The sequence below is a fragment of the Pseudopipra pipra genome, chromosome 2 (assembly GCF_036250125.1).
Source record: "Pseudopipra pipra isolate bDixPip1 chromosome 2, bDixPip1.hap1, whole genome shotgun sequence".
Lineage (NCBI taxonomy): Eukaryota > Metazoa > Chordata > Aves > Passeriformes > Pipridae > Pseudopipra > Pseudopipra pipra.
The window spans coordinates 77,044,378-77,063,432 of record NC_087550.1 but is presented as its reverse complement, the minus strand read 5'-3'; the positions used below and the strand labels follow the sequence as shown (position 1 = coordinate 77,063,432).

At 38.8% G+C, this 19,055-nt stretch overlaps 1 protein-coding gene across 2 annotated transcripts in view; it reads right to left on the bottom strand.

Annotated features, from left to right (window-relative positions):
- The window catches only part of GPC6 (glypican 6), a 763,526-nt gene that overhangs the window by 54,414 nt on the left and 690,057 nt on the right, over nt 1–19,055 (bottom strand). Inside the window, exons 5-7 of one of the 2 annotated variants that reach the window (XM_064645997.1) lie at nt 18,497–18,627; nt 9,599–9,742; nt 5,067–5,096 (exon numbers count right to left, since the gene is read on the bottom strand). In XM_064645997.1, coding sequence (XP_064502067.1) covers nt 5,067–5,096; nt 9,599–9,742; nt 18,497–18,627 — 305 coding nt within the window. The remainder of the gene's footprint in view (nt 1–5,066; nt 5,097–9,598; nt 9,743–18,496; nt 18,628–19,055) is intronic. The other variant, XM_064645998.1, reaches the window with a different exon arrangement.

Here is a 19,055-nt window from a genome sequence, read left to right as displayed (position 1 = left end):
AGAAGCAGCAAGACCCAAGAAAACCAGCAAAGACATGTACATGATGGGAATTTACGATTACTGCCACCAGATCACAAAGCCACAGGAACAGGGTGAAATTGTGAGCATCTAGTCAGCCCCCAGTGAGTACATGAGTCCTTAATTCTAAGTCTCAGTCACATTCACTTTGGTAATGTTGTTTGTGGAGAAGTCAGGTATTGAATGCTCAGCAGGAGTTAATCTAACTCTTTTCTAGCCCTCTGTAAGCTAAGTCTCTTGTCAAGCCTAAAGTTCTTCACAGTTAACAAACACTGGCATTTCCAGGGAGCTATTCATGCAACCTCTGGCAGATGTCTACATTAGACTGGGAATTACACTCTGAAAATGCCTGTTTTCGTAACCAACTGTGGAGTCCATACTACTAAGTCCACAGTACTAATCCTGTAGCTGAAGTTCTTTATTACTGTGTACCTCAGTACTCGCTGGTGTCCAGAATGGGATCTGTTGAAGTGTCTTGCAGGTATTCTCCTATTTTCTACAGTGACTCAGCATCTGGAGTGATAATAGCTGAGCCACTCATTTTGCCCTAATGTGGAGCTGCAAGGCTGCTAGGGTCTACACCCAGACCTGGGATCCAGAAGTGCTGCTGAGTCTGCTCACAGATGCACAGTCTTAGAGTTGTCCTCTATTGATAATGGATAAAATTTGATATGATGAATCCTTGCCTTCTGCCTTCCCCAGTATTATTAATCATCTTGGCTTTCCTATCAATGAGTGTCTGTAACTAGCAGCTCAAGATCCGCTGTTTACATTCAGCTCTGCATTACAGAAGCATCCTGTATTGCTATTGCAACAACCTAGACTGATACGTTGATATGATTGAAGGATGGGAGCTAAAAGCAGGAAGAAAATATGGGAAATCTTTCCTAATGCAAAATGTTTGGTTTTGACTAAAGAAGGTTCACAAAAGGGTCACAATTTGTAATGAAGATAAGCCTTTTTATTCCTTGTATTTTACCTCCTCTTTAACCACTAGTAATACACATAAAAGTCCATAAAGTGCCAATTTCTGTCTGTTACAAGGAAAAATGAATGAGATGTTTGGCTTGGGAAATCAGTTTCAATCTGCTGTAACCTACTATTGGTTCTTAATGGAGGCCAGCACTGCACACTCCTGTTATGAGTTCACAATATATCTGTGTGTTGCAGTCTAACAGAATAAAAGTGTCTCCAAAGGCTGGAGAAAGCTAATTGCCAGTAAAGCATAAAACTTACTTTTCTTTGGAGAGTGAGAATCACCATTTGCAATTGATTCAGAAATTACCAAAGTTTTAATTTCTCTGTTGGCATCCACACTTGTGCACAACTAACTTTGTTGCTGGAAAGACATTTTATGTTCTGTAGTCTCTTGCACAAAAAGGACTCTTTAATTCTCTAGTGCCAAGTGAACTGGTGATATATTACAAATCCATTTTTTATGGGAACTTATAATTTGTTGGTTGTGCTCATCTTAACAATGCAAGAATTTATCACAGCGGAACACTTTTGAGGCATGCAGTCAGTCAATGTTTTTACAGTCATATTACTTGGAAGCATCTAAATTAGCATGGTTTATGCACTGCAAGTGGGGACACAAGCCCTACTACAAGTGCAGAAGATGTTTATAAAGTCACTACTTTTCTTTATCATTAACAAGAACATTAGGAATTCACTTTCCTTCTGCACAGATTCATGCAAAGACATGTGAAATGAAATCCGATCTATCTTTCAGCTGAAACAGTAGTGCAAATATATTTTCTGCTTAGGTTCATCTTCCAGAGGCTGATAATATAAACTTTCTGTAAACTGGAAAAAAACCCCTAGCCTTTATTGAGCAGAAGCTAAAACATGAAGTGGAAGGAAGCAGATTTTAATCCAGATTTACAAGGCAGAATTGCCATTAAATAAAAGTTGTGCAGCCTTCAAATTAGTTATTTTTGTTCAAGCCATCCTTCTAGGTGCTAGATGATACCATGACAATGAGTATGATTAGCAGTATTATAGGAACTATCAATATATTTTATAGACCCAAATCTCCCTTATGCACATCTGATTAATAGAGCCTAACTCCAACACCCAGCATTATATTTAGACATCTATAGATTGTATGTCTGAGCTAATCATCCAAATTCGATTCATACTTAGTTGGAAAAAAGGGCTAACTCAGATTCTTTTCTTCTCTAAGTGAGTATCATAAGCAAGGTCTGGAGGTGCTGATCTCCACTGATTAGTAAAGAAATGAGGTAATAGCTCAGACTTTGATAGCAACACTAGAAACATTGAAAGCTAGGGCAAATAAATCCCACTTCATGTTCATCTGGTTTGACAGGGCACAGATGTGCAGATTTTAGCCTAGACATCCTGCTTCTCTTTACTGCAGCAGCTAAGCTCAGGAATCACATAATTTCTCAATGTACAACAACTGAAGCTCCACGACTATGCCATTTCTTCATCTTACTGTTTGCAGACAAGTCTAGTAATCAGGAGTGGATTCTGTCTACATGTTTTGTATTCCCCATCTCTCTAACAAGGATACATATACCATGCACACCCCTAAGACCTTCCTGGAAATGAGGTGATGACTCTCAGTGGGTCTTCACACCCTTCAGGTAAAGGAAGTTCAACTAGTTCTAACATGTATGTTTTAGAAGATGTTCAAGCAGGCACTGTGTTCCTTGAGACAAGCAGCACATCACTCTTCAGGCAAGGCAGAAACTGCATGGCAATCAAGATAGTGCATTTTTTTTTTTGACAACTAATTGAGGTAGAGATCTGAACCACTGTAATAAAGCTCTTTCTTACTGACTACCTCATGCACATTAGGAATGCAATGCATCAGATACAGCAGCATGCACAACCATTCAGCTGGGAGATGGAATGATATCACCATTTTTAAAAACAAAACTCTGTCAGGTCTCCCAGGAGGGTTCTGACAGCCAGCATCATTCATCTGCCTTTGCCACCTGAAACTGGTATTAACCATGAGGGAAAAAGTGATTCCACAGGCTTAACTTACTTGGATATTGCTGTGACACAGAAACAGAGACTAAACAAAACTCGACACTAAGCAAACGCTTATTTTTGGAGATCCAAACAAATCCTAACTCTGACACCAAATGACCACAATGAATGTTGCAAAACATATTTATTCATTGAGAGTATTGCATCCAAACAGCTAATAAGAAACAGGACTCTGCCGAAACATGCAAAACATGAAGCTGGAGGAGCTGTACATTTTGTTTTATAGGAGTCACCTGCTGATTAACATCACACATCCAAAAGTACAGCTTCTAAGGATTGTGGGGGTGTAGCCTATGGGAAGCTGGCGGGCTCCTAAAACACCTGTGTGAGCCTGTCATCATCATTCTTAAGAATGTGACCCAAACCTCCTGAGTTATGATGAATTTCAAAGGCTTGTTGTTTGTATCTTTCCCTATGGACTCTGGACACAGAAGGTACTTGGAAAATTAATCTCAGGATTTTTAACTGTCTAAGATTTATACCCACTGGATTTCATTCTAGGGTCTCTTGAGAAAAAAATGTTGAGGACAAACATTCTATCTCAGGAAAATTGTCTTATCACTGCCTATATTTAACAGTTCTAGATTCCGAACTAAATGGATTCTAACAACTGAAACAAAAACTCTACTTTCAGGAATGCCCCAGAGGATTCCCTGGGCAATTCAGATCAGTGTCTGAATACTGTCCTGTTACTTTTAGTCTTCTATAACTAAAATGCAAAGCAGATTGTATTTTTTTAAATCATATTTTCTATGTCATGTAGTTTTGGAGCACTGGGAAGGAATTCTTCACAACAGATTTGTTAGATTACTATCACATTTTTATTATGACAAAAGTCATTACACAATGGAATAAAAAAGTTAAAAAGATGACTGAATGGACACTTAAAGTACGTCCCACTTTATTCCTAATAAAGATGGTTCAGGGCATTTTCCTTACGGAAATTGAGACTTTATTTACTGTCACTTTAAGGAAAGCAGGAGGGACTCTAAAATAACATTTTCCTACAAAATATGACATGTTATATTCTCCTCCCCAGGGTAAAGCGCATGAAAGGTGTTTTTTTTTAGACTGGGTGCATGTTATCTATGCAGCCACTATACTGTACTTGAATGTAAATCACTTGCGAAATGCCACAGCCAATTTCTCAGTCACCTTTCTCCATAGTTATGCATGTACATTATGTATTATATGGTTAATAGTGCATCAGCTCCCTTGTGGAAAATCAAGAAAGCTTCCATGATCTCCTGAAAGAAAACTTGGAATTATTTTATACCTGTCCAGCTAGGTTGGGCTGCAGTATGATCTCGGGAGAAATTCCAGCTGAATTAAGACAGCACTGTGCTGTACAGTGATGCTGTAGATACAGAGGTACTTGAGGCAGTATGGCTGTATCAGCATGGTGCTCTCTGTAGGCTAATTAGTCCTGCTACGGAGTTGGACTATTAAGTTCAAGCTAATGCATATCTGTGTGGTGCTGTGTTCCTGCCTTTCCCTTGGGCTGTGCTGAATGAACCCTGCTGAGGAAGGTTTTCTGTCCAAAACCAGGGACCTCTAACAGGCACAAAAACTTATGAAGCTGTAAAGCATAAGGGGGTTGGACAGCAGGCAATTCTGGGGAGAGAGCCCAGGAAGGCCTGGGAGCTCATTTCCATTGCTCCAGGCACAGGACTCAGAGCTGAATGTCACTGCAGTGTCTGCTTTGCTGCACACGCATTTGTGGGGTCTGAGACTGTGGGGATGCTTACAGCAGTTTTTAGTTCGCTGAGGGAATACATACACTCCTTTCTGGGGTGGGGCATCATCCTTGAGGTGAGAAAAAAAATGCTGGAAGGCACCAGCTCTGGACACTGTGCAGAATGAAATCAGCCACAATACAAAATTACGGAAAGAACTGCTAGCATTTTAGCCTACAAGACACACACACAAAGTAAAGATGGTGAAGATGAAACTTAAACAAGTGTTTTGTACAGCATTGTACAAAGACAAATGGGTATGAAGTGAAGAATAAGAATACCAAAGCTTACACCATGTTGCATTGTCCTCCAGATAGTCCTCTGGGAAGCAAGAGGGAAACAGATTCAGGGAACAGAAAAACAAAACAAAACAAAACAAAATAAACCACAGGTTATACCAAACAGGCAACCACAGAGAAGGTAACGAATCTTTATAAGCAGTTGATTTTAAATGAGAAACTTTACATCATGCTCTACAGAAGCAGGTGAGCTCAGTCGTTAAAATTATTTAATTTTTGACAGTTTTTTAATTTATTTATATTCAGGTGTACTTGCTAGATGCCTAGACTAAGGTTGTCACTTTGTAGTAGGGGGACATGGAAAGATTTTTGTGAGCTGTTCAAATGTATACTTTAGGATGAGATGAATTGTTCTTTAGAAATATTTGATTCAATTCAGTTGCCTAAACCCATGCCTAGAAAACTGAAAGAAGGTCTTTATTTTTCTGTGTTAACAGTAAAAAATACAGCCATCCAGACTCAAATCTAGACAGTTGGTTATAGGTATCTGCACTATGGATCTCTATACTGAATCAGAAAAGTCCTCATTTTGGCTTCTGTTACAGTCACTAGAGAAATAGGGTGGAATACAGTTATCTAAATATAGGCAAAGCAAGTGGATTTAGTAGCTCTGAGATATTCCATCTTACTTTCAACCAGGTCTCCTGTGACTTCAGTTTCACATTTGGACATCTTAAAGACCAGGGCATCTCAAAGAGCATTGGGTGACTATATTCATGTAGCTGAATTTCACCCAGTGGAACATGCAGAGAACGGGTGGGGCTCAGTTCTGTTTTCCCACTTGGATGCCACATAGTGGACATCCTCTAGGGTGTTCTATCCAGACTTCAGCTGCCAGTTCAGAAGGGCATAAGCAACCCAAATTACTGTCCTATCTATCAGCTCAATTAGATGTCTTATAAACTCCAAGGCATCTCAGTCTTACATATCTACATGTGGGTATTGCAATCAAGCCTTTTTTTTACCCAGTCTTTTCCCAGTCTGAGAGAAGTGTCTGTGACATGTGGGGTGAATCACTCCCAAAAAATGTATGTTTTTCTACATTGACTTCAGAGAGAGCCTGACTTTTAGGCCCAGTACTGTGAAGATATGATTGAAATGCCTTAGCATAAGTAACTTGAATCGCTTGAGCTGCTGTAGTGTATTCTAGCCAGCTCTCCACTGCTGCTCCAGAAGTATACTGGTCTCTTCTAGATCTTTGTGCCATATCTGCTGGTCCCATGTTTCAGATACCCTGAGTTGTCTCAGATGATGCTTTACATCCATGCTTCAATAAGTCTCTCAAGCTCTACATAACTTCCTGAATACATCTGATGCTTTTGAAACCACATATACCACAGCTTTTGGGGTGTATTTAATTTTTTGGTATATTTCTTATGATTTATTGTGATCTACTTCTTATTTGTTAAGCCTTACTTGTTACAGCTATGACAATAACACAGGGAAACCACTTTCCCTCATTTTGGAACAGAAGAGCTGGATTAATCACATAATTCAGGCAAGGATAAAGGAACACTTTCTCAGATGGGTTCAGTACTGGGTTATTTCAGTGCAGGCTTCTTATCAGGGTTGCTTTGAGCAACATACCTGATAAAATATGCTCAACTGAATTAAGCTTAGAAATGGGGCTATGAACAGGAGAAAAAAAAATTGGTTTAGATGTGCTACATTTTTGTATAAGATTGGGATGCAGAGAAAGTATTTTCTAAACTTGGTTTCTTCTCCTGTCAAAGACAGATAAAAACAGAATTGTTTTTCACTTCTTTTGAGGTTTATGTAACTTCGTGTTTGGACTTTGCAGTGACAGTTTAGAGTTAAGTTGTCTGACAGTGTTTTATGAATACAAACTCCAGAATAGACTTCTAAAAGCATTAACATAACACTGAACAGTCAGCTGACTTGCAAGAAAAGACTTGTTTCTTATATCTGCAGTAATCAAAAGGATTTTTAACTGTTTGACACTACCATCAAAATACCAATATTGCAGTATATTTATATTAAGTGAGCAATAGAAAATGATCAGTGTGTAGACAGGAAAACTGCTGTGAGTGGGGTTCTCCTTATGTCCTGTTAGCCATGCAAGGGTTAGGAGGACCTAAATGAAGCTGGTCCTCCAAGCTCTGGCTATAGTTAATGAAGAGAGATATGTCATTCAGGGAATGATTCAGCGCATGAAATGCTAAGGTTCTAGACCAGTTAAGTGGTGTTTCCGTGAGGCAGGAGTGTAGCATTTATATCCTTCTGGATAAAATTACCCAAGAAAGTGTGAGATGCAGGAAGTGACCTTTACCAAGTGCTGCTAAGGGATTACAGCTTGAAATAAGGCCTTCTGCTTTAATCCACATAAACAACCTTTCCCAGCTCCAGATGAGGTCAGTGGCCATCTCTGAATTGAGGGATTGTTGGTCTCAGCCCAGAAGGAGACAACACATTCATCACTGCCATTTGAAGATATATTTGAAACCAACACTCATCACTAACAGACCATAAATAGTTATTAATTTAAATACTGTCAGCAAGAACAGCAAAGAGGAAATTTGTTTGAACATATTAAAAAGTAACAGCAGCAATACTAAACTCTTTGTTTTTTTGTCTGAAATAATGCATGAACAAAACAAATCATATAGAGATAAGTCCCCTTTTCAAAATCTCGAAATTATCAGGAGTTATAAAGTTTATCTGCATTGACAATTATCTTTCACTGAATTATCTTTCATTAGCTACAGTCTTTAAAGGCTGGCTGCTTTATTCAGGATGCTGCTTAGTATTTTGGAAGCTTGTAGTTTAAAAAGAATATTAATGTGCTTAGAAGTATTCTTGTGTCAATATCTCATGTTCCTTAAACTTGCCTCTTTCATTGCAAAAATGCTCCAACTGTTCTTACATCATAGTAATTCAAATTGAACTGTGCTATCAGCCTTTATATACTCTCTGTCCCATTTCAGCTGTTTGCAACCTTTAGCTTTGACAGAGCATGACTGAAACCTAAAGGCTTTGGTGACTTTTCACTTCACCTTGGCTAATTCTAGATTAAGATCCAGGACTCTGCTATGAGCAATACAGAAGGACTCTGAAGGTTCTCTGAATATAAAGTGAAAGTATGAAGTTGAGAGCCCATCAAATATGGATTAAGCATTGCCGGTCAGATTTTTAGCCTGAGATTTTACACTGGGCTATGAACCTGCTGTGGTAGAAAGCACTAAGTTTGCAATGGAGGTAAGCATCTTTTCTGCTTCACCATTTAGGATAACCAGGCTATACTGTTTCCAGAAGAGCAGAGAACTAACAAATGCTGCTTTTTGCTGCTGGGTAATCCCATGCCTTGACTAGAAATGCCATGTTACTTTCCTGTTGAATTGCCATGAAGATTGACAGAATAGAGTAGACAGGATACAGAATATATAGAAGTGGTTGGAAAGATTGGCACTGTGAAAGACTACTGTGATCATCAAATGAATTTGATGAATGGTGGTGTCCAGAAGATACCCAGATCCTCATCTGAATTAGTATATTTGGGTTCCTGCTCAATGATTTAAGTTGCATATTGGAGAAATCTTTAGACAATTTAGGCTCATGATCAGACAGCAAGAAATTTTGGTGCCCTAGTGCAGTCAGCAGCTGCCTGGCAGCCACCAGGAGTGCAGGTCACCATATACCCATACCTGTTTCCACATGAACTCTCCTTTCCCCTTACTCTTGCTATAGACCTGAGTGCTCCTCTATTCAGCAAGGGAGAACAGTGCTGTGCAAGTGTGCAGCAATAAGCTGAGGACATGCAATACAGTGTGTTTTAATTCAGGAGCTTTAAAACTCTTCGATTTTGCTCATTGGTTTCACCTAGAGAGGAGTCCTGTGATGATATTAACAGCTATAGTAATTAGCCTTCTATCAATCTATAGATGTACAAATAGCAGGAATATTGAAGTCTTAAATGTCAATCCAATGACTGGTAGTAAAGAAAATAATCTTATAATAAAGTATTTTTTTCCAAAATGATTGAATAAGTAAAGCAAAATTAAGGAGCACTGCAGTTTTAGTTGATAAAAGTCAATTGTTGAGATGGATGGAAATAAAGCAGTGTTACTTTTATAATTAAGTAAAAAAGTGAAACAAATTAATGTGCCTTTGCAAGTGTATTAGTTCAAGAACTAAGTGATAAAAATGGCCTCAATATATAACAACTTGTTTTTAATATAAAATAAACAATTTAAAATATTGCTGTAGATCATTTTTAAAAGAGAATTTATACCGCAAGGTACCTGTCATGGCTTATGTGTTTTTTGGCCTCCAGGAAAGAGCTTTTCCTCTTCTAACATTTCTAATACATAAAAACAGAGTCATATTATTCTCCTACAATGCAATTCTATACCATTTCCAATGGGGGAAAAAAGATTTACTGAATGCTGGAACAGCTGGCAAAGAAACAATAGCAATTATGAAATTATTAAATTAGGAGATTGCAACCTTCTAGTATATTATTAAGCCTTTTCTACTAATTTGAAAATGGAATATATTTTGTTTTACCAGCCTATCCAAACTTGTGCCAGCAGCAGTTGTAGGTCGCTCCTCTGGGTTATATGGTCTAAACCGGGTATTGAAGTTTTCAGGGACAGAACGGGAAGATCTCAGAGCAGGTGCTGGTTTAGGTTGGCCACATCCTTGGAAAATCTGAAAAAGACATTGTTGGTTATACGAAAATCATAAAAAAAAAAAAGAAAGCTAGTATTTTGTAGTTTCTTTATTCTTCCTTTTGTATATTTTAAACCAGATTTGATTGACATTTTTATAATAGTGAATTGAGTGCTTAGCCTGCATTAAAACTCCGTTTAAATAATTAAGCCTTATTAATTAATTGGTGAAGGTATAAAAACACATAGGGACCTTAAAATCCCCTTGATTTAGGACAACATCTTAATTGCTGTCTTTCCAGGAGGAGAAATGAGCAAAAGGATGTTCTTCGTGGCAGGACTTAGTTGATAACTGTTTTCACTTTTGTTAAAATGTGGTATTTACCCAGAATCAGAGGTCATTCATAATCCCTACAGCTCTTCCTACCTTGCAATCTTATTTGTAGTCTTAGAGAAAAGGTCAGTGATGGAACAGTCTTATAACTGGACAACTCCCTTATTCCCTACCAATCTCTCTGTAGAAGAGGGGTGAGGCACACTGAGTGAGCAATAGTGGTAATTATTTTCTGCTAGTCTGTTTGTTTTCTAGGTATAAAAAATAATAAGTTCAGGGTTATGAAATTTTTTATATGCTTTCATTTGGAAAAAAGTTTCAGTGTTATGTATCTGATGGGTACTAAAGTATACAGAGGACACTTTTGACTACTGGATATCAAATATATTTCCCAGAGGCATTGTCACACGAGTACGCATCAGAAAAGAGGTAGAATATCCACAGAGTTAAAATTTTCAAGTGCTCTTATGAAGTAGGATCCTAGGATGCCTTCATACTGATTTTTTCAGTTCTACAATCATCTTTCTTTTTTTTGTGACCATTGTATTTTGGCTGTTTCAGCATTTTGCCTTTATTCAGAAGAAAAAAAAAATTAAATGTCAGAATTTCTTGTAAGATATATTTTACAAAACCCTAATGCCAGGCGCAGACTGCCTGGATGAGCTTTATGGAGGTGAAAACTGTGCAGATGATGTGTTTTGATTGTAGGACCAAATTACTTCTTTTTCTGTGGCTGTGTTGGGTTTGGGTGGCCACGTTTTGATATTGGGGAGCTATGAGATGTCTTCTCTGAGAAGCTGCCAGAAGCTTCCCCCATGTCTGGCAGGGAAAATGCCATGCAGCTCCAGCCTGCTGCTGTTCAAGGCCAAACCAATCAGGAGTGATAGAAACAGCTCTGTGATAACATATTTAAGAAGGGAAAAAAAGTTATTGGATGGATGTAACTGTGGCCAGAGAAGAGCAAAGTGAGAATATGTGAGTAACAATTATGCAAACACCAAGGTCAGTGGAGAAGGAGGGGCAGGAGGTGCTCCAGGCACCAGAGCTGAGGCCCCTGCAGCCCGTGGTGCAGACCATGGTGAGGCAGCTGTGCCCCTGCAGCCCATGGAGGACAATGGGGGTGCAGAGACCCACCTGCAGCCCATGGAGGAGTCCCATGCTGGAGCAGGTGGATGCCCAAGAGAGGGCTGTGACCCATGGGAAGCTTGTGCTGGAGCAGGGTCCTGGCAGGGACCTGTGAACCTGTGGAGAGAGGAGCCCACACTGGAGCAGGTTTCCTTGTATGTCTTGTGGCCCTTTGGGGGACCCCTGCTAAAGCAGCTTGTGCCTGAAGGACTGCACCCCATGGAAGAGTGACCCATATTGGAGCAGTTTGTGGAGAACTGTTGACTGTGGGACAAACAGAGAAGTTCGTGGAGGACTGTCTCCCATGGGAGGAACCCTATGCTAGAGCAGTGGAAGGACCCATCTCCTTGAGCAGTGGCGGGAACGATGTGTGATGAACTGATTGTAATCCCCATTCCCCATCTCCCTGAGCTGCTGGGGGTGGAGTAGGTAGAGCTGGGAATGGGGTGGGGGAAGGTGTTTTTAAGATTTATTTTACTTCTCATTATCCTGCTCTGATTTTGTTAGTAATAAATTCAATTAATATCCCTGAGTTGAGTCTGTTCTGCCCATGATGGTAATCGGTCAGGGATCTCTCCCTGTCCTTATCTCAGCCCATGAACCTTTCATTATATTTTCTCTCCCCTCTCCAGATGCAGAGGGGAGTAATAGAGTGGCTTTGATGGCTGCCTGGCATCCAGCCATGGTCAACCCACTACAGTGGCAAATAAGACAACAAGCTCACAAGTTACGTTGTGAGCTTGATTAAAAAGACTCATATTTCACTTTCAGACTTTTATATTTTCTGCCTTGAGTGGTTCTGTCCTGAAGTAGCCATGGATGGTGTGACTTTTGTTTCTTTCAGGATAAATTACAATTGGCTTTCAGTTAGGTTTCCTGATGTTAATTTAAAGGCCCCAAATGATTCAAAATTTGCTGAAAAAATCTGATTCATACTAAATATGTGTCAAACCATCAGATCTGTTTTTGCTCAAAGTCCAGCAAGTCAGCTGTTGTATGGCCATTGGGATTTTTAATTTATGAGTGGAATACCATTTGGTCTGGTTTGCAAATATCTGTCTTAAGATTTTCTAGCCTCCCTAGTCATGAGGACTATTGGACAATACATTAACTTAATCAACAAAGAAAGGTGATTTTAGCTTGCAAAATTCTAGCCTTTTTTTCACCAGGAAAGAACCTTATTTTTCCTTTCTGAAGAAATTCAACAAAGATTATAGGATTACAGGATTCAGGATTTATACATGATTGTGTAGGATACTGTACAATTTAAAGGGCCAAAGATATATGTTAAGGGCATGAATTACACTTACAAAAGTTTACTTACATTTTTTCTGACTCAAGATAAGTGATATGGTGAAAACAATTGTTTATTTAGATATCTATGAAATCCCATTGACTCAACTAAGCAGTCAGGAATTTGCTTACAAAGGGACAATTATCCAAAACATGCAACTAGATTCTCGGGGGAAAGTGAGGGCACTTCTTAAATTTTCCAGTGTGTGACTGTTAGGCTACTTGTATGACCATGTGCTGCAACTGTAAGCCTCCATAATTTATATTTCATCTTTCTTATGACATACTGTAAAAAACCCAAAACAGACTTTGTGGCATTTAGCTTCATCCAAATAGTTGTAGCAAGTGGGTTTATATGAACAAAGTTATGTACAGTCAGACAATAACAGAGATGCAAACTAGATAGTAATTTTTACATCACAGAAGAAGAAATAACTTACTTTTTAAATGACCTGGCAGAAATGCAGTAAGAATACAATATTCAGTAACTAAATTTTGAGTGCAAGAGACACTTTTAAATTTGCATCCTGATATTAACTGACAGAACAGAAACTGTAAAGCTGATGACGGATATTAACAATTGCTTCCTAAGAAACACATGAAGTACTTGCTTCACCATGCTATTCAGAGATACTGAGCAATTTCTGGAAAAATATTTATGTGTTTGATTACATATGTTGTGAATTGGTAACATAAATCCACTCTCTTTAAAAAATTGCCTTTTATATATAATTGGTGTGGTTTGTTTTATCTGAATTTAGAGAGTGGATTCCATTTGAAATGAAGAAACCTGAATTTAGGTGTGTACATGTGTTTACATTTAAGTTATACATCTGAGCTTCAATTTTAGGCAGTGGAGGTCAAAACTTCCTTGAGTTTCTTTCTTATCAGCATCTATAGTAGTTCATCTTAACACAAAGCCATTCCCCATTGAACTGCAGTTAAAGCTCAAATGGACCAGATCTCTATGGTCAGGGATATGAACCAAGCAGTGAGAGCAAGTCAATAGAGCCAGTGAAGAATAACATCTACTGAGCTGACTAAATGGAGGTATCTACTTCAGGACTAGGATGTAGATACTGTAAAAAAAAAGAGTCCTTTTCCCAGGAGAACTTGAAGTTTTGAATTTTTGCAGGGGATATGGTTTGATCTCTATGAAGCCTTGAGTCATACTGTTATTTAGCCATGTGCCAGTTCTCACTGTTTCCAATTCAGTGTCTCTATGTGACTCTGCTCCATTGACTCATCTTCAGATAGAATAGCATTGATTTTTTACCTGAAATGTTGTTTTATTTTTCCTGCACAGAGCTCTGGAAAGAACACAGATAAATGAAGAGGTTTTCTTAATATGAAACTCGTGGACTATTTTAAGAAGAACCTTGGATGTAGTTCTGTGAAGATTTCCTCCTTATAAATAATGCATAGGTAGTCTGCTATGTCATGGAACTCATTCATCCATTTAGCTGAAGTAATTGCTAAGAAGGAACATATATTTATAGGTTAAAATGGCACATCCATCAGCTCAGATAAAAGCAGATTTAAGGCTTACTAAGGGAAACGCAGCTATGGGATAGACTTTATGAAAGTGGAAAAATCTTGTCATGGCAGCCAAATGACTCTTATTGCAGTCAAATGTATAGAACCAAAGTGTTTTAAATGCAAAAAATAGTCCAGTATGTTTGTGTAGCAATGAAGACATGATTATGCTGATGCAAACAGATCAGGAATTTCCTCCATTTTGAAAAAAAAAGGATGTTATTACATCTTTTCTGCTGTTTTTTGAGTTTTCCTCCACTTCTCGTGAATGAGCAATCTCTGCAGATGTCATTCATGTTAAAAGGGAGCAGATGTAGCATTTACCTTTTGAGTTGAAGCAGGAATGAAAGATAATGGTACTGATAGCCTTACAGGAAAATTGTGAAGGCCCTCAAAACATGCTTGTTTTGGCCAGGATTGAAATGAGCATTTATATGTTATGAGTCTCAACACGACTACCTGAGTTACCTCAGGGAGAATGAGGGTGAGAATAAGGTAAATGTGTGCTATGACCAGGTCTTGGATATGAGCTGAACCATGGGAAACAATATACAAAATGTAAAAATTTTGCCTGAGAAATAATCAACATGTTGCTGAGTGCTGAGTTTGTCACTATATTGTTCAAATACCAAAAAGGTGTCACTGGCGAATAACAAAAAGGTTTCAACAAAGAAGATATCCTGTCTCAGACATTACAAGAAAAAATCCAAGGTAAATCTATTGCACCCTGACTTCTGCCACAGGCAACCTTCAGGGAACACCACTGTAGTCTGGGTAGATCCAGATCACACAGCCTGCTAAAAGGTATTGATGTCTTGGGAGGCATCTCAGGCAGCCCAGGCTAATTGTTTTGCACTCTGTGTGGTTTGGTTTGCAGAAGGTGCTCTCTAAGAATGGCTGCAGTTGAATGATGAATCTATGGAAACTGCTTTTGATGATCTTCAGTCCTTGTCTTTTTTTGGAGAAGGGAAACTTCGGTCTGATTCAGAGCACATAGATTTCTCTTGCCTTGGGCCTTGGGCCTTGAGGTCTGACTTTCTAGACCATTGATCCTTTTTTGACAAGTATCTCCAGTTATCACAGCTGTCAGGAATGGGACTTTCCCTGAGGCAAAATAAGGACCTTGTGTGGCTGTCATTCAGGGACATGACAGATGTGCAGGGTGAGCAGCCATGAAGCTTAGAGCTTTGGAATCAGACTTTCTAGACCACCAGTGCTGAACATAAACTGCAGACAAATATTAGGAAAACAGAAAGATTGCAACCTCAGGATGAATTGGATCTTAACATAATACTAGTACCTGGTTAATGTGAACTGTGCTAGAAGAATCAACCACAATCATGACAGAAACAAGAAAAGTTACTGGCCTAGGAACAGAGATGCTCCATTTTATGCAATGACAGATACTGGGATGTGGCTGAGTCTGTATGTCCTTGGTTGGAAGTACAAAAATGGAAGAGGTACATGTGGCATCTCTATAATTCTCTGTCTCGATATTGATGTGCATGATCAAAAGTGGAAGACAGAGGGTTTTTATCTTCTAAGGAAATGAAAGACAAGGAGTGAACTCAAGCCATAAGCCTTGACTGTCTGCACTGATTAATTATTAACTTGTTGGCTATTTCTTGGACTGCTCCAACTTGCTCTTGGCAGAATGAAACAGCTCCAGAGGTAGCTCTCAGCAGTACAGAAATGAATCAGGCTGTGACACTTTGGCCCCAAGATCAACCACGGTCCTTTTCCCCCTTTTATTTATTAGTATAACTGTAACCATGAAGACTATTTCTCAGAAAAATAGTGCTGAAAAGAAGGTGCATATTTATAGGGAAAAGATATTGGATAAGGCCTTCAGTACTACATCAAGTGAAGAATTGAGGGCCAAACCATAAAAATGGAGACTTAGAAAGTTTATTCTGTATTTTTCTGCTGATGTCTAAAATTGAAGACTTCATTCACATGAGAGTATGCATTGTTACTTATTTATATACACTTAATATGTTGGAAAGTGTACGTTGTTGCTCACTTAATTGTGCCTCTATATGGACAGTAATGTACAGTCACTGTATTATATAAAAAAATCTATTTTTCTCAAATAGACTTCAATATATAATTGCAGCTGTTATAATACAAAATATAATTTTGTAATACAAAGACAAATTGATAGTGCAAGTTAATGTTAATGACTTTTGGAATAGGGCAATTTTATATAAATATTTGAAACAGGAGTGTATGGATTTTGGATTAAATGAATTCTGGGTCTTCGGCCCACAAAGGGGATGTAGTAGTAGAGCTCCTTGAGGAAGAAACTTTTTGTTTTCATTTTTTCTACTCTTTTTAAAAGAGAAACAACATTATACAGTGTGGTCCAAAATTCTGCTTTTTCAGCATAGAGCCTTCTCTCAGACATCAACCAGATTTTTAGGCAGAAAAGGCTGCATGTCAGTGGTGAAAAATAATCTATGTGTGTGTGGGTGTTGCAGGCATAATATTATTAGTGTGTTGCCATTTTCCCACTATAAAAAGGCACTGACTGACTTGTGGAAAAATAGCTGTGATTCCTAGTCACCACTTTTTTCAGTAGGTATACTCAAATACAAGATACAAAATTGTTTGAAGAAAGAGAAAATAACATGATTTCAACACCCTGCCTGAAGCTTTCTGAGCAGCATCTCAGAATAATTGACAAGCATGGCTTTTCTCCCACATTAGGTCTGCAATTGCATTCCATGCACCCCATTACATCTGGCAAGGTATCTGTCATTTTCACTGAAGCTCTAAGTGGTCAGTATGTATAGGGGGAAAAATTAGACAACAGAGGACTGATTCGAAGTCTACTCGTTTATCATCTCTACGGATCTGACATGGCAAAGAAGAGCACAGCACTAAGCCCAAAGCCTTTGCCTTCTTATACATTTTTTTAAAGAAAAAAGCATTTTCATGTGACCTGAATAAAGATTGATATAACCAAGAAGATCAAGGAAATCATATTTCAGGAGACACAGAAATACACAAAGGTCCCTCAAGGAGAGACAGCTCTGTTATCTATGAAAATATAATACAATAAATTTTGCTGATATAATTTCTTTTCTGTTCTGCAATATTTAAAAAATTATTGACTAAGGTTTCTCTTAGAGGAAAAGCTTTTGCATTGCAAATGGCATTGCAATCACTCTCTACAGCAAATATTTTTGAGGGGCAGGAGAAACAGTCTGCTCTGCTATAAATGAGTAGTGAGATGAGCTCATGCCAATATGTCATTGGACTCTGGCAGGGGATGCAGCTTCCCAACTAATAGGAAAACTGTGAAAATCAAACAAGTAAAAAGGAAAATTATATACACTTGGGCCTTCAGCGAGTTTTCAGTGAAAATATTTTTTGTTAGGGAAGGGCTGAGTTTGCTGAAGCTAGCCTTTAATTCCCAAAATATTTGGGATCACTTGATCACTGCTGCCAGAACAAAGTCTCCTCACGCAGGATGTAGTCTGCTTTTAAAATCCAAGAAACATCATGTAGGTTGAAAGTAAAAAGCATCTTGAAAGAAGCCCTTAAAGACCTGTAGCACTGGGGCCATAAAAAACATCTAATTTGGGTTGGCAGGAAGAATATTAACCTCAGCCTCCTGCCTTTTGACCCACATTTTTCCCAGCTACAGCAGCTTCCTTCCATGCAATGGAAATTCACTGACTCAGATGGCAATCTGGCCAGCACCCAACTGACTACTGGGAGTTAAATGCAAGACAGACACTCCTAATGCAGAGAATGTGGCAAACTGTTGACTTTAGAATTTCAGCAACAGTGCACTGATGAGTATTAAGAGAGAGCCATTAATTGTTGGCTATTGGCTCAACAGCACCTGCTACTGAATTTGAAGGATCTTATTAACAGGGGTTCAGAGGTGATGGTGATCTGTGTATACACACACACATTAAAAATGGAAAGGAGGAAGCTGGTATCATTACCTCTGTTTATCTTTGTGTCAGAATCCAGACAAAACTCTATCAAACTGAGGTCTGGTAATCAGAGACTGTCCAATGTAATATTTCCCCTGAGTGGCTATTAAAGGAGGTTAAATGGAACATTTTGTGTATTCACCTCAAACACATTGCACTTCACTCTGACCTAGACAGATCAAAATGTGTTTGGAAGCTAATATGGAGAATCACAGATGAGACACGAGTGGAAGTTATCAGGTGTACTCTGCAGGCTATTGCTTACAGAATTACTGCTGATTTTCAGCACTCTCTATTTTCCTTAAATCTCTTACAGCTATTAATTTGAAGTTTAATAAATGGTAGCTTTCTTCCTTCCACTTCCTTTTGAAAAGTTCGAGCTTGTTTAACTGGACGAAGAATTCAAAGGCAGTCTGGTAAACTGTTGAACAAAGAAAAGCAATTTCTGGTGGTCTGGACAATCTTTCTTAATAGTCTAGACAGAAAAACTGGTGGAGATGTTTTCCCCCCGCGCTTGTGGCATTCAACAACAGAGAAGGCACGACTCACACAGTACCTTTGCTGACACCTGCATGCTGTTCTCTTGCATGTTCATGATGGCTTCAGAAATCTTGACATCAATAGGATCCATGACTGATTCAATGTTGAATGGTCCCTCTAATCTCTCCGCTACCAGAAGCATAGCATCTGTTAAAACACAAAGCAGCCATTCCCTTAAAGAAGGGATACCTTTGGGTGCCTCAGGCAGACCAGTGTTGCCAGCTGTAGGTGTGGGTACTGAGCACTCCTGAGCAGGAGCCTGTGGGGATGTGTGGCAGCAAGAGTGTGAAGCCTGCAGGGCAGCTTCCCAGCTGCCAAAAATATCTTCTTCTACTGCTGCCACCACAAAAAGAGGAATAAAGACTGTGAAAGTTAGCTTAATGTTAGTTGATATGGCATTACTGAGCTTGGGGTAAAATTATTTTACACAGTTTCACATCACTTGAAGCAACCAGTGCTCTGAAGTGTACTTATGTAATCTCCTTCCCAAGAAAAACCAGGATGATAGAAATGAATCCTTGGTGTATGTTCTTAGAGTTTTTGTGGGATGATGAAAACTTTGATATGATATATCA